The 14985-nt window shown below is 53.9% G+C and overlaps 1 protein-coding gene across 1 annotated transcript; it reads left to right on the plus strand.

The window, feature by feature from the left end:
• Positions 1-2142: 2142 nt before the first annotated feature.
• On the plus strand, positions 2143-14507 carry Sema3g (semaphorin 3G). The gene is made up of 16 exons (XM_005317176.4): positions 2143-2306; positions 4138-4298; positions 4417-4479; positions 4735-4854; positions 5134-5224; positions 5337-5453; positions 5650-5795; positions 5997-6111; positions 6222-6291; positions 6580-6724; positions 6977-7208; positions 7303-7394; positions 8000-8041; positions 9568-9796; positions 10070-10206; positions 11754-14507. Exons 1-16 carry the CDS (start codon positions 2210-2212, stop codon positions 12216-12218), a joined length of 2322 nt encoding a protein of 773 aa, XP_005317233.2. The 5' UTR covers positions 2143-2209; the 3' UTR covers positions 12219-14507.
• The last annotated feature ends 478 nt before the right edge of the window (positions 14508-14985 follow it).

Consider the following 14985-nt stretch of genomic DNA (forward strand, 5'->3'; position numbering starts at 1 on the left):
CGAGCAGTTTCCCATTTGCCCACTAGATGGCAAACAACGCATGTGTTTGGGCCCACTGGTATGAGACTTTGGAGCTGTTGGGGGTCTGTTTCCTACCTGCAGGCAGCAAGCAGGGGACCTTTAGAGGAGATTATTACCCCCTTTCTAGTTAGGGAAACTGAGGTCTATAGTGAGAGAGGACCTGAGCAAGGCCTCACAAATCAACAGAGTTTGGTCTTTAAGCCCCTGCCATGTGTTCTTACTGCATGGAGTGAGTTGTCCCCTATACCCTGCCCCAGTAGACACAGGCTTCCCTGCAGCCCCAGCTGGGAGCCTGGATGAGCAGAGACCCCCAGGGTGGGCTGGCAGACTGAGGAGTGATTGGGCTTCCAGCTGGCGGCCACGTGCTGGCTGAAGGGCTGTCCGGATGGTTCCCCAGCTAGATGTTGGCCCCCAGCCTGGGATATATGCCAAAATGTCTCCGCAGGGAAATAGAGGCAGAGGGGCTCTTCACAGAAGTTCCAGGATCTAATCACCACCACAGCAGCCCTTGCACAAGAAATGCTCATGGATTTATGTAGCCCTGTTTCATCCAAGGTGGCTGGGCCACAGCTCTGGGAGGAAAAGGCAGACCCAGAGAGTGAAGGGCTTTGGTTAAGGTTCCCCAGCAAAGCCAGAGAAGGGGTGGGCTGAGTCCCCTCAACCTCTGACTCTCCCAGTAACTGGTCTCTCTGAGCAGCCTCTGGCCCACTTCCAAATCAGACTCTCCACCTTGGGAGGAGGCGCATATATGTTGGGGGAAGATGGGACAGGAAGACAGGGTTGAAGGCTCCTGGGTCCTTCTCATGTGGATGTAAGGACCAACCTATTTCCCTCCCAGGGATGTGGTGGGAAGAAAGATTTGGGGGGAGGGTATGTCCCAGTATCCCTAGTAACTCCAGAAGCAAGAGTGTCCCAGGAGGGATTTCTCAGCCTGTTGTGTGGCCTGGGTCAGGTCCTTCCCTATCTGAGTATATATCTCCCCTATATCCCCCACCAGGTTTTCTGACCACCACCTGAGGGCTGAGGTCAGCCCATTGGGAGGCCCAACCTGAAGGAATTTCTAGAATCCTCTAACTATGACTCAAGATGAAATCTTAGTGCTCAGGGTCTAGGATTCTGGGGCCTAGAGATCTGGAGTGGGGTTGAGGTGGCAGCTGAGGGGGCTAGGGACAGGAGTTTCTCTGAAACAGGGGACATGAGGAAGTTCCCTCACTTGCCTCAGATTCAGCCTGTTGGTCTTATCTACCCTTGGCCCTCTTCCATGGCCCCCCCTTCATCAGAGTGAAGGGTAGAGCAAGTAAACTCTGGCAAACTCATATTATGTGAGGCCTATGGGGATCTGGGACAAACCCACTGCTGATTCACTGGGCTCTGGGCCCTGGATCTCTGAAGGACTGGAGGCCAGAGGGAAGTAGGGCAATGGAGGTTCTCCCTGGCTCCTACCTCAAAGCAAGCCCAATGAGTTGAGATGGGGCCTGGTGGATATGGGGAGGAGGTATGGGGCCTGGAGGCCAAATAGGGACAGGCCTATTTGGAGATAGGAGATAGGAGATCCTGAGCATTCTTCTCTTGCCAGTCCTGGATCTGTGAAGTGTGGCCAGACCTCAACTGCCTGTCCAGGACATGGAGCCCCTTGGACCGGAAATGACCCCACCCCAGGCAACTTGGGCCCTGCCAGGGGAAATGGGTAGTCTAGCCAAGGCTTCAGGGGTTGGGCCATTATAACACTTGGGACCTGGGACTAGGGCCAGCTTGTGGGAGTCTGCTATGGCACTGGGGAAGCAGGGAACAAAGCAAAGCCCAGCTAGACCCCCACCCAGCCCCTCAACCTCTGTCTCTCATCCCTGACCTCTTCCAGGATATCTCCCTCCTTGTCACTTTGCTGGAGCCTGGGGACCTGAGTTTGTGAATGTCTATCTCTCTGTACAAATATCTATACCTCAGCTGGCAAAGAGTCTTCCCGGTGTGGAACTGGCCAATCTGACGTAAAGGCATGGAGCAGGCCAGCTGAGGTGGACGAAGAAGCTGCAGGTGGATGTCCGGGCTCCGCCTCCTCTCCTTCTGCCTCCCCCTCCCTTCCCGCCCATGACTGGGTGGAGCTGCTGCCTTATAAGTGGCTGGTCTGGTGGCAACAGAGCAAACTACAGCCAGCAGCAGCGGGACCAGAGGGCGGCTCCGTTTCCCCAGCATGGCCCCCTTGGCGTGGGCTATCTGCTGCTTCCTGGGGGGCCTCCTGATCAGTGGGGGCAGCCCCAGTGTGCCCCGCCTGCGACTCTCCTACCGAGGTACTGGCTAGAGCCCCCCTGTTCCCGTGCATGTCTGTGGGTGCTCCCTGTTCCAGGACACCTCTCCCGCCACCAGCTAGCCCCGGGGCTGGAGGGGATGGAGCCCTAGGCCCTGCACGACCTTTGGGAAAGGCTTCCTGGGGATGACCCAGGGCAGAGGAGGGAGACATGTCCTGAGGTCCATGACCAGAGAGGAGGTGGGAGAAAGACACGTGGGCATAACCTTGGAGGTGAGGGCTGCTGAGAAGGGAAACAGATGTATGGAGACCCTGACACTCCTCAGCAGGGATACTGGCAGGTGGGGAAGCGGAGAGAGGGACTGGGCAGGGGAGAGGGGACACAGGGCAGGTCTGGAGGGTCTGAGCAGACAGTAGGGGAGTGGGCAGCATCCTGTCCCTTTGGTCCTCAAGCCACAGGAGGGGAAGAACTTCCCCCACCTCTTTTCTTTTGTTTGTTTGTTTTTGTACCAGGGATTGAAGGGGGCGGGAGGGGGGCACTTAACCACTGAGCCACACGACAGCCCCCCTTTTTTTTTGTATTTTATCTAGATACAGGGTCTTGCTGAGTTGCTTAGTGCCTCACTAAGTTGCTGAGGCTGGCTTTGAATTTGTGAGCCTCCTGCCTCAGTCTCCCCAAGCCACTGGGGATTACAGGCTTCCCTGGCCTCTTGCAGCCCATTTCACAAGTTGGCTTCATCATCACCCCTCCATCCAGGAGCCCAGAGGACATTTCAGCCTCCCTTCTGCCATCCTGGGGTGCATTCTTCTATCCCAGCCTAGCTGGCACAGCCTCCGCTGATGATCTGTGGGGGAAACGTCACCAAGATCCAGGCTCATGGCAGATTCTTCTTAGGAAAAAGGGGGATGATCACCTTCCACTGGGAATCCCAGTCAGAGTCGGGGAGACACAGGCCTGCTGTGGAAACTGAGGGGGAGACATTGTTTGTCGTGGAGAGTCTGAAGGTGGAAATGATCCTGTTCTGGAGGCTGTAGTTTTGAGAGATCAGGCTACCAGAAAAAGCCCCAACAGGGAGAGTTCCCCAAGGTACTCTCAGCTGAGGAGGGCTTTGTGAAGGAGCCTGTTGATGAGTTTGGAGATGGGGTGGAGGCAGGGCTGTGGAAGCTCCTATAGGGAAAACCCGGGTGCTCTGGGCCTTCCCCAGGTGGCCCATGTCCCCTTCTTACCCCATCCTTCTGCTAGTCCCTTGACAGCCCATCACCTCCAGACCCCAGGGATCTGTACCAGGATTCTAAATTCCTAGGACCACTGTCTCCAGATGCCCCCACTCCATCTCTAGAGCCTGGATGGGCAGAGTCTATAGGGGAGAAAATTCTCTTCGGTCACATCCCTGATCTGGCGGCTGGAACTCCACCTGGCTGTGCCTGGCCTGGCCTGCACCTAGGCCCTTGCCAGGTGTTCCCTCTGTCTGTCCACCACTCCAACAGCCAGCCTCGCTCACTGCTCACACTCACCCGCCCTTCCTGCAAGCTCTTCTTGCACTTTGCCCAGATTGCTGCTTTAATTTCTGCCAGTGAGGCCATCTTCCCTGGGGACTGGGCAGGGCGCACATGTTATAGAGGGAAAGCGTCAGTTGAAAGATCAAGGGACTATAAATCTGGGCTGGGCTGGATGGGGGCTCAGAGCCTCTTGTCCCACTTGCCCCCAGGAGCCACGTCCCCAAAACCTTCCAGCAGCCCTGTGGATGGGAGCATGTTCCAGATGTGAGTGCTTTTGTGGCTGAATGCACAGCTGGACCCTCCATCTCCATTCCTTGACTGGAACAGTAGGCTGAGAAGCAGGTCCTGACTCCCCTCCCTCTGCTCCCTCCTAGACCTCCTGTCTGCCAACCGCTCTACCATCTTTCTGGGCCCCCGAGGCTCTCTGGACCTCCAGTCCATGTACCTGGATGAGTACCGGGACCGCCTCTTTCTGGGGGGACGTGATGCCCTTTACTCTCTGCGGCTAGACCAGACATGGCCAGATCCTCGGGAGGTGAGATGGACTAATGTGGGCGTTGGGGGAAGCTGGGCATCTGCAGGTAGAAGGTCAGATGGGGGAACTGAAGCTGTGAAATTAGGGGAGTACCTGAGGTCACCAGGCTGTGTTTCAGGTCCTGTGGCCGCCCCAGCCAGGCCAGAGGGAGGAATGTGTTCGAAAGGGAAGAGATCCTCTGGTGAGTGCTATTGGAAGGGATTGTTCCCTAACCCCGTTGGTCCCAGACCCTGACCCCCAGGATAACCTGCAGTCATACTGGGTGCCGCTACTTGGGAAGGGGGTGGTTTTAGGAGCAGATCCTGAGGGCTTTGTGAGGTTTGTGAAGAATGTTACCCCTCCCCACTTCCCTTAGTGCTGCTCGGCCCAACAGGGCTGAGTCACAGGGCCCAAACAGAGGGTGACCCTTTTGCCTCACCTTTCTTCTCCCTGCTAGATGGAGTGTGCCAACTTTGTGCGGGTGCTGCAGCCCCACAACCGGACCCACCTGTTGGCATGTGGCACCGGGGCCTTCCAGCCCACTTGTGCCCTCATCACAGTTGGGCATCGTGGGGAGGTGAGTCTGTGTCGGGCCCCATGAGAGACTGGAAAGTGGTGACATTTCCTTTTTGCTGCCTGAACCCTTCCCATTGAGCCTGGGTAGAGACAGAGGGGGTAGGCCCTTGAAAGGCGCCTTTGTCCTCGGGTGATGACCCCATTCAAGAGGCCCTGAATGAAGGCGCCTTCTGCCCACCCCCCACTCTTCAGCCACACGCACGAAAGGGCCATGGCCAGGGTGGGGCACTAATGCTTCTTTCCCAGGTGACAACCTTCCCTCCATTTTCCCTACCCATAGCATGTGCTCCACCTGGAGCCCAGCAGTGTGGAAAGTGGACGGGGGAGATGCCCACATGAGCCCAGCCGCCCCTTTGCCAGCACCTTTGTAGGTGGGTGATCCCAGGTCAGGGTGGGGTTAGGGATGGTGGAAGCAAGAAGGGATGGGGCCTGGCTGTTGGGCTTGGCCTTTCACCCCTAATTCTGTTCCCACCCCATCTCCAGGTGGGGAGCTGTACACAGGCCTCACTGCTGACTTCCTGGGACGCGAGGCCATGATCTTCCGAAGTGGGGGTCCCCGGCCAGCACTGCGTTCTGACTCTGACCAGAACCTTCTGCACGGTGAGGCCTACTGGGACCCGCTCCTGGAACAGGGAGGAGAGAGGCTCTGGAGCTGGGAGGAGAGGCCACTGAATTCCCTGGAACTCCAGTCTCCAGTGGGGGTCCCCATGCTGCTTCTTGTCCTTTGGGTTCATTCCCCCATCCTACCCTGTGAGCCACCCCCACACACACCAGCATTACCCTGTCACCCTCTCAGAGCCCCGGTTTGTGATGGCCACACGGATCCCTGACAACTCTGACCAGGATAATGATAAGGTGTACTTCTTCTTTTCGGAGACTCTCCCTTCACCCGATGGTGGCCCAGGCCGTGTCACTGTCAGCCGTGTGGGCCGTGTCTGTGTGGTAAGAGCTGTGACGGGGTGGTGAGTTTTAAGACTCCTGCTGCACCCCCCCTTCCCAGACCTGCCCCTGCCACAGATGGGGAAACTGAGGCGAGCATAAAGCTGACATCCATACCTTCTCCCAGTAGATGAGGGTAGAGCAGGAGGAGGTGGGGCCCATCCTTATGGGACACAAGACTGACTCTGGCCTTCCATCCCTCAGAACGATGCTGGTGGCCAGAGGGTGCTGGTGAACAAGTGGAGCACCTTCCTCAAAGCCAGGCTGGTCTGCTCTGTGCCCAGCCCTGGCGGTGCTGAGACCCACTTTGACCAGCTAGGTAAGGGCGTGGCCTGGCAGACCTTTACTCTGGGAAGGGAGAGGGCTCAGAGCTGGTGAGTGGGGGCATTGGCAATGGCCATGATGCCTGTGTGCCCTTCTGTGTTCCAGAGGACGTGTTCCTGCTGTGGCCCAAGGTGGGGAAAAGCCTGGAGGTGTACGCGCTCTTCAGCACCGTCAGGTGGGCACACCTAGCTTCCCCAGACCCCATCATCCCTGGCCCCCGCCCTTCAGCCCCTCTGCTGAATCTCTGCTTTCATACCCCAGTCTTGCTATGGGTCCCTGTCTTTGTCTCTGATTCTGTGACTCTGTATTCTGTCTCCCTCTTTTTGCTTTCGCCTTAGTGTCCTTGTGTTTCAGTTTCTACTTTCAGCAAACTCTGTTGCCCTCTGTCCTTCCTTTGGAGCAAGCCTATCTTCCTACCCATGACAGCTACTTTGGCCTGACTGTCCCTGTCTCTCCTCGGCAGCGCTGTGTTCCAGGGCTTTGCCGTCTGTGTGTATCACATGGCAGATATATGGGAGGTCTTCAATGGGCCTTTTGCCCACCGTGATGGTCCTCAGCACCAATGGGGGCCCTATGGGGGAAAGGTGCCCTTCCCCCGCCCTGGTGTGGTGAGTATCTACTGGCAAAAGAGGCCTGAGCAGCTGCCAGGAGGGACTCTTCTTGGAACAGCACTGGGGTGACGTGCATCCCATGGCAGGGATGGGGTGGCACTCCAGAGGGCCTGGGCTGATGGGGCAAGGTGTGGTGGGATAGGAGAACCTCTCCAACCCAAGAGCAGCCCCTAGGTGTTGGGGGAGCAGGCTGGGAGGAGAGGTGTGCATCCCAGTGTACTTCAGGGCTCCTTTTGCTGTTGCCTGCAGTGTCCCAGCAAGATGACTGCACAGCCAGGACGACCCTTTGGCAGCACCAAGGACTACCCAGATGAGGTGCTGCAGTTTGCCCGAGCCCACCCACTCATGTTCTGGCCTGTACGGCCTCGGCGTGGCCGCCCTGTCCTCATCAAGACTAATCTGGCCCAGCGGCTGAGCCAGATCGTGGTGGACCGTGTGGAGGCAGAAGATGGGACCTATGATGTCATCTTCCTAGGGACGGGTAGGAGGGCTGAATCCGAGTGGCCAGGCTGGGGAGGTGTGTGAAGGCCCAGCTGCTCTTTCCTTGCTCACTGATGACTCTTCTGCTGCCCCAGACTCAGGCTCTGTACTCAAACTCATCGTCCTCCAGACAGGAGGTTCAGAGGAGCCTGAGGAAGTGGTTCTGGAGGAGCTCCAGGTGTTTAAGGTGAGCAGAGGGCATTTCCCATCCCTGGGTCTGGGACTGGCTATAGGGAAGCCAGAGGGAGCCTGGGGGAGGAGCAGAACATACTGGCACACTGCTACAGAGGCCTGGTTGATGCTTCAGAATGACTGGGGGACCTGCCGCTGCAGTCTGTGGACTGAAAGTACCTAGGGTTCCCCAGGGAGGTTTGGCTACAGTGAGCACCCTTGACAAAGCCCTGCTGGGCTCAAGTCACAGTGAGGAAGTGGCTGAGATTCCAAGTCCCCAAGGGCTCTGTTAACCCCTCTGTAGATTCAGACAGGGCACCGTCTGTGTTTGGGGAACTATTGTGCCTGCTGTCATGAGATGTGTGATTTGTAACAGCTGCCTTATTGCTGGGTAACAGGGCCATGGGAGTGGACACTGGAACTCTGTGCTTTTAGCCAACCCTCCCACTTGGAGGCCAGCTGGGATAAGGGGCCTTTTTGTAACCCAATGTCTAGAAAAGACTGTCCAGCTTCAGTTGCTAAGGGGTGCACCGATTGGGCTGGCGTTGGAGACTAAAATGTGGAATGCGGGGGAAGGTCTCGTTACGCTATGCCCATGCTGAGAGCCTATTCCTTCCCCAGGTGCCAACACCCATCACTGAAATGGAGATCTCTGTCAAAAGGGTAAGTGCAGCTGCCTGACTCCTCATGTGTTCCCTGTCCCCTACCCTGTTCTCCTTGAGAACTACCCTAGTCTACTGGAGAATGGTGCCCGGCAAGCCTGATTAGGCTCTGCAACAAGGGCTGTGTCCAGTTGGGTGCTGGGTTTCACATGCATGAAGCTGTGGACAATGACAAGTGCCAAGGTCATGTTCAGATAGGGAGAGATCTACAAAGGCCAGTTCTTAAGGGAGTTGATACGTGCTCAGAAACAAAATCTGGATTTTTTTTTTCTTTTTGGTAGTGGGGATTAAACACTTTACCACTGAGCTATACCCCATCCTTATTTATTTATTTATTTATTTTTAAAGTGTGGGTGGGGCTAATGGCCATTTTATTTATTTATATTTATTTATTGCAATCTGGGGATTGAACCCAGGGCCTTGCACACACTTAGGAAAGTTCTTTAACCACTGAGCTACACCCTCATCCCACCCCCTTTTTATTTTTTACATTATTATTATTATTATTATTTGGTACTGGGGATTGAATCCAGGGGTACTTTACCACTGACTAAATCCCCAGCCCTTTTTATTATTTTTTTAAAAATTCTGAGACAGGGTCTCACTAAGCTGCTTAGGGTCTTGCTAAATTGTTGAGATTGGCCTCAAACTTGTGATCCTTTTGCCTCAGCCTCCAGAGTCACTGAAATTACAGGTGTTTACCACCATGTCTGGCCTGTTTTCGTTTTTAAAATTTTTTAGTTTTTTGATACTGGAGATTAAACCCAGAGGCATTCAACCACGGAGCCTTACCCTCAGCCCTTTTTATTTTTTTGAGACAGAGTCTCGCTAAGTTGCTTAAGGCCTAAGTTGCTGAGGTTGTCCTTGGACTTGCGATACTCCTGCCTTAGCCTTCCAATTGCTGGGATTACAGCATGTGCCATTGTGCTTGGCCCCTTTTTAAAAATTTTATTTTGAGATAAGGTCTTGCTAAATTGTCCAGGCTGGCCTCAGCCACCCAACTTGCTGGAATTACAGGCATACACCACCACACCTGGCAAGGGAACCATATTTTAGAGGCCTGATATATGTCCTTTTCAAGTGGCAAATACCATGTATGTCCCAGTTTACCCCTTGGTGAATCCCAACTGTTTTTTTGTGTGCGTGGTACTGGGGATTATTCCTAGGGCCTTGTGCATGCTCTACCACTGAGCCTTAAATCCCAACTTTTATACTGGGATTGATTACAGCAAGGTGCACCTCTGAAATCAGAGATCAGTAAGAAAAGGCCAGTGGGGTACAGGATAAAGGTCAGTAGCAGGGATGGCCTGGAGAAGTCCCTTAGAGAAAAGACCCCAGACCTGCCCCATCCACTCCATATAGAGCAGGTAGATGACAAACATCTTTATTTCTGAGAATAAATCCAAGAGGTTCTGGAAGACTTCCTGAAAATAGTAGGGGTCTCAGAAAACCCAAGGGAATTGAGAGTCTGGATGCTCCTTAGTTAAGTCCAGGCTCACCATGGGCTCTGCCTGTGTCTCTCCCCAGCAAATGCTGTATGTTGGCTCTCAGCTGGGCGTGGCTCAGCTGCGACTGCACCAGTGTGAGACCTATGGAAGTGCTTGTGCTGAGTGCTGCCTGGCCCGGGACCCATACTGCGCCTGGGATGGTACCTCCTGTACCCGCTACCGCCCCAGCCCTGGCAAGCGTCGGTTCCGCCGACAGGACATCCGGCATGGCAACCCTGCCCTACAATGCTTGGGTCATGGCCAGAATGGTGAGTGGCAGTAGGTATGGGCACCCTCTCAGGGCTCCTACCCATCCTGTGGTCTGGGCTCTATTCTGACTTCAGACGGTCCTGTTGTGACAGTCCTCAGTTTCCTATTTATGTAGCTCTAGTCAGCTCATGGGTGCGGGGTACAGTGACTGGCTTGGGGTTCAATGGATGCCTAGGTCTTTATCATACTGGTGGGATGCAGGAATCAGTTGGTGGACCTGGGGGCGTGGGTTCCATAGTTCCCATGTTAAGCCAACTTGGTCCTCTATGCAGAGGAAGCTTCAGGACTGATGACCACCAGGGTCTATGGCACAGAGCACAATAGCACCTTCCTGGAGTGCCTGCCCAAATCTCCCCAGGCTGCTGTGCGCTGGTTCTTGCAGAGGCCAGAGGATGAGGGCCCTGACCAGGTGAGTGAAGACCCTGCCTCCAAACCCTACCTCCCTACCATAATCCCAAGCCCTGAGCCCTAGGAAGGGTTTTTGGTGGTAACCTGCTAAGATCAACTAAGAAAAGTGTGTTAGGCCCCTACACTTCCCCTAGGAGGAAGTACCCCTATTTCTGTCTCTGGGAATCTAGGACATATATAGCTGGAACTCCCCAAGTCTAAGAGGTGGGTAGCAGAGAGGGAAGAGGGGTCTGGTGTGGTCTGGAAGTCCCCTGTGTTTGCACATATGGCTCAGCTTTGAAGAAATCTCTTCCCCAGGGGTTCTCAGTCCTCCTTTGCCTTAGGCTTGGGTACCTCCCTGACTACTGGACCTTGCCACCTCCCTCCATTTCTGGTCCTACACTTTCTCCTGGGAGACCAGCTATATGGCCAGGCCCTTTCCTCCCCCATGGGAAAGGTCTGTCAACTCCTGGAGATGGCTTCAGTCTGGGGCCTAAGGCTGAGTGGGGTGGGCAGGGTGAGGAATCAACCATTCTCCCACAGGAAAGAGGAGGGGAGAGGGGGTTGATTATAGGAGGGACTGTCCCTCCAGCTTGGGAACTGGGGGAGGCCAGCCTTGGGCCAGCTGTTGGGTTGGGCACTGAGGAGACTCCCTGGAGTTGGGGGCAGGACAACAAGATGAAGTTACACAACACTAACCACCCAGGCAGTGCATCCTCAGCCCAGATGTACAGACTAAAGCCCGAACAGGATTCAGAGAGATGGTTTGGGACCGGAGCTGCATTCCCACCTCTTACACTGAAGTGGGCACCCTAGGCTGGGGCTGTCAGCTTAGTGTTGTGGTGGGAGAAAACAGGAAAAATTAAGACAGGGAAGGCCCAGTGTGCCTTGTGTGTGTGTGTGTGTGTGTGTGTGTGTGTGTGTACACGTGGAGAGGAAGAAGTTTTCCTTGCCACAGGGTAAAAGCTCAGAAGTACACTTGTAAGCTGGCACAGTGGCCATGCCTATAATCCTAGCAGCTCAGGAGGCTGAGGCAGGAGGATTGTGTGTTCAAGCCGGCCTCAGCAACTTAGTAAAGTCCTAAGCAACTCCGTAAGACCCTCTCTCTAAATAAAATACAAAAAAGGGCTGGGGATGTGGCTTAGTTGTTAAGTGCGCCTGGGTTCAATTCCCGGTACAAAAAAAAAAAAAAATTTAAAGAAAAATCTCTCTCTAGCCTGTCTGCTTCCTGTGTATGTGTGCAAGGGCTCTCCAAGGCCAAGTTTGATACCTGGGTCTATGATTTGGGGAGACACCAGCCATTCATATTATTGAAACAAACAAACAAAACCCTTTGCAGGCTCTTTACTGGACCATAGGAAGGTAAGGCCCTGCCCTCAATTAACTTGTAGTCTCGAGGCCAACCTGCCAACCTGCTGGTCCCCTTCTGGACAGGGAAGATAATGGGCAAGGGGAAGGACATACACACTGGGCCCTCAAGGTGGAGAAGTAGGGGACGAAGAAGCTGACAGTACCCATCCTGGCCCACACTGTGCTCATGTCCCCTGTGCCTTCCCACTTGCCTGGCAGGTGAAGACAGATGAGCGGGTCCTGCAAATGGAGCAGGGGCTGCTGTTCCGCAGGCTCAGTCGCCTCGATGCCGGTACCTACACCTGCACAACGCTGGAGCATGGCTTCTCCCAGACTGTGGTCCGTCTGGCTCTGGAGGTGATTGCGGCCACACAGCTGGACAGTCTGTTCCCTCGGAAGCCAACACTGGAGGAGCCCCCTGCCAGGGGAGGCCTGGCCTCTACCCTACCGAAGGCTTGGTATAAGGACATTCTGCAGCTCACTGGCTTCGCCAACCTGCCCCGGGTGGATGAGTACTGTGAGCGTGTGTGGTGTCCGGGCACTGGGGAGCGCTCAGGCTCCTTCCGGAGCCGGGGGAAGCAGGCCAAAGGCAAGAGCTGGGCAGGTCTGGAGTTGGGCAAGAAAGTGAAGAGCCGGATGCAGGTTGAGCGCAACCGGACGCCCCGGGAGGTGGAAGCCACGTAGACATGGAAGGGGTGTTGGGTTGGGCCAGGGAACCCAGCAGCAACCCCCAGAATCTCCCACCTACCCAGCTAGGGCAAGGGGCACCAGGATGCCTGACTGCCTCTTAGAGATGGGAATCTCTGCTACCCACAGGAAGGACTAGGGGCCTGAGGGAGGGGCCCTGTGCCTGAGGCCTGTTCCCTGCCCTTCTTTATGCTCTCATTCTCAGGCTGGAGCTGGCACCCTTTGGCCCCTGGCAGCCCCAAGGGGCCTGCCATTTGTTCTCAGAGATGGTCTGGCTTCCGGAATACATTTCCGGGTATGCCCAGAGGCAAGAGGATTGGGTGGTTCTTTCCCAGCCTGCAGAACAATGGCTATTCTGAGTGACCCTCAAAGTGGGTCGCTCTAGGAGATATCTGGGCAGAGGCCCTCAGGCATCTAGAAGAGAATAGAATTGGCCTCTTCTTTGCTTGACCTAGCATCTGTTAGGAGGCGCCTACCCTGACCAGGTTGTGGAGGGCAAGTGGAGGTGTTGAGGAGTTGGAGCAGCAGTACCTTACCCTCTTCATGCCCTGATGTCTTGGTATTTCCCTGCCACTGCCCACGACCTCTCCTGTATCTCAGAATTATAGAGGTGTGGATTTCTGAGATCTAGGGGTGGTCCAGGTCTTAGGCCTCACTTTATAAATTGGGGAGAGGGTTCTCACAGCGTGACCTTCTTTCTTCAGGCCCAGAAGTGTTATACCAGGTTTCTGTAATAGCCACATCTCCTGATGGGATTCCCCTTCCTCGCCATCAGGGTCCCATGGTGAGGATCCGGGAGAAGGAAATGTTAGTCCTCACCTCTGGATTAGAGATGAAAAAGAGGAGTTGGGGATGGGAAGAGTGGGCTGTCTTTCCCAGGGTAATACAGAAGGGTAGGAATGTAGAGTCTTTGCAAGCTACAGCCTGAAGTCAGGATTGGGGTCAGGGCTTTAGCCAGAGCTTCAAAAAATTGACAGGTTATCAAGATGGAGAGAGAAAGACCATAGGATGGGCTATGGACCCAGGCCCAGGTGTCCTCAAGGACTCAAGATGGCATCAATTAATTCTGGAGCCATACTGGGAAGGTCAGATGTTCCCTAAAAATCTCTATTTTCTGCTAAGTAAGGGTTATTTTACAAGTCTTTTTTAAAATTATTTTTGGTGCTAGGGATGAACACAGGGCTTTGTGAGTGAGCTAGGCAAGTGCTCTACCACTGAGCTACATCCCCAGCCCTCTTTTTTTTTTTTTTTCCTTTAAGAAGAGAGAATAGCTGCTAAGAACTGTAAGTCCTGCTGGTTCTTGGGGATGAGGCTCAGATGGCAAGGTTACAAATTTTACTTGGGCATGTAGGGGAGTTGTTTTTGCCATCAGCAGTTTCTTAGTCTGGGGAGCACAAAGGAGGAGGAGGAGGATAACTAAATGAAAAGTTGTTCCCAGCCTGCACATGAACAAGTTAGTGACGCACAAAACTAACAAGAGACAAGGGCATCAATTCTGAGATTCCTTCCTTCCAAAAACCAAGATGAAGAAACAAAGGAGGAAAAAGAAACAGCAAATTAGGCTTCCTGCCCCACTGCAACTCAATCCTGAAGGGCATTGGGTTTTCTCTCCCTCACCCTCACACCACCAGAGTATGGGAATCTGAAACAGCCCCCACCCCTTCCCTTTGATTATATGGCAAGTGTATTAGAAGCACTGAGGTTAATCTAACAACATCTTGAGAATCCTTTCTGCCTGGGGTGCTGTCTTGCTATATGAGCAGGTAAAAACAGAGGAGGGGATGGTGGAAGAAAGAAGGAAGAGGAGACAGAGATGAAAGAGGTGGAGGAGAGAGTGCAGATCTCCAGGAAGTGGGGGGAGGGGGGTCAGAGCTGCCTCGGCTCTGCCCTCTATCCCTGGGAAGCCAGAAAGAGACAAACGGGCTCTCAGTGGCTGGGCTTAGGCTTGGTAAACTCCAAGCCAGGTCCTCTGGGGAAGTGACTCTGGAAAACGGAGGGAGCATTGTATATCTGTTTTTGGGAAAATATGGACAGCTTCTACCAATTGCCCCCCTTCCATGGTACTGTGTTGTTAATACCTGGAAATGGCCTCTATGTATGAATTCTATTTTTGTGTTCCTATGTTGAGATGGGCCTTGTGGTTTCTCTGTCTTTGGAGCATACTTCTTGTATTGTTATTTTTATTGTTATGGCAGCCCTGAGTTCTAGTGAGGAAAGCAAGAGCCTCCCAGGAAAGTGATGAAGTTAATATTTATATCACATAATTATATTGTTATTATATCTGTATATTTCTGTACTAAATTGATTGATGCATCTGCCACTCTACCTCTTCCTCGAGGGAAAAGGTCCCCATAACCTTGGGTGGTATTTTCTAGCAGAGAGGGAGATGGGTAGTAGGGGAAGGAAGGAGCCAGAGGACTTTGTCTATAAAGCTGGGATTGCTCATTAAATTAGGAAAAGTCCTGACCTGAGGTCTTGTAAAATTTGACCTTCTTGGAACTTCAGGAGGATCTTGGGGTGGGGGGGAGAGGGGGAGAAAGGCTGGCAAAGGTCAGCCAGGCACGTAGGCAGCTCTGCTACTTTTTCACAACACTTGACATTTGTAATAGCTATACTTGGCCTGGTGCCGCCTTCATCCCAAGTCACATACCAATGTATATTAAGGCCACCAAATTCATGCCTGGGCTGGGCTGGGCTGGGCTGTGGGGGCCATAGCTCCTGGGGAGGAGGAGAGGCCCTAAGAGTCTGACCTACTGGGCACACT

The sequence above is a fragment of the Ictidomys tridecemlineatus genome, chromosome 2 (genome assembly GCF_052094955.1).
Source record: "Ictidomys tridecemlineatus isolate mIctTri1 chromosome 2, mIctTri1.hap1, whole genome shotgun sequence".
In the NCBI taxonomy this organism is placed as follows: domain Eukaryota; kingdom Metazoa; phylum Chordata; class Mammalia; order Rodentia; family Sciuridae; genus Ictidomys; species Ictidomys tridecemlineatus.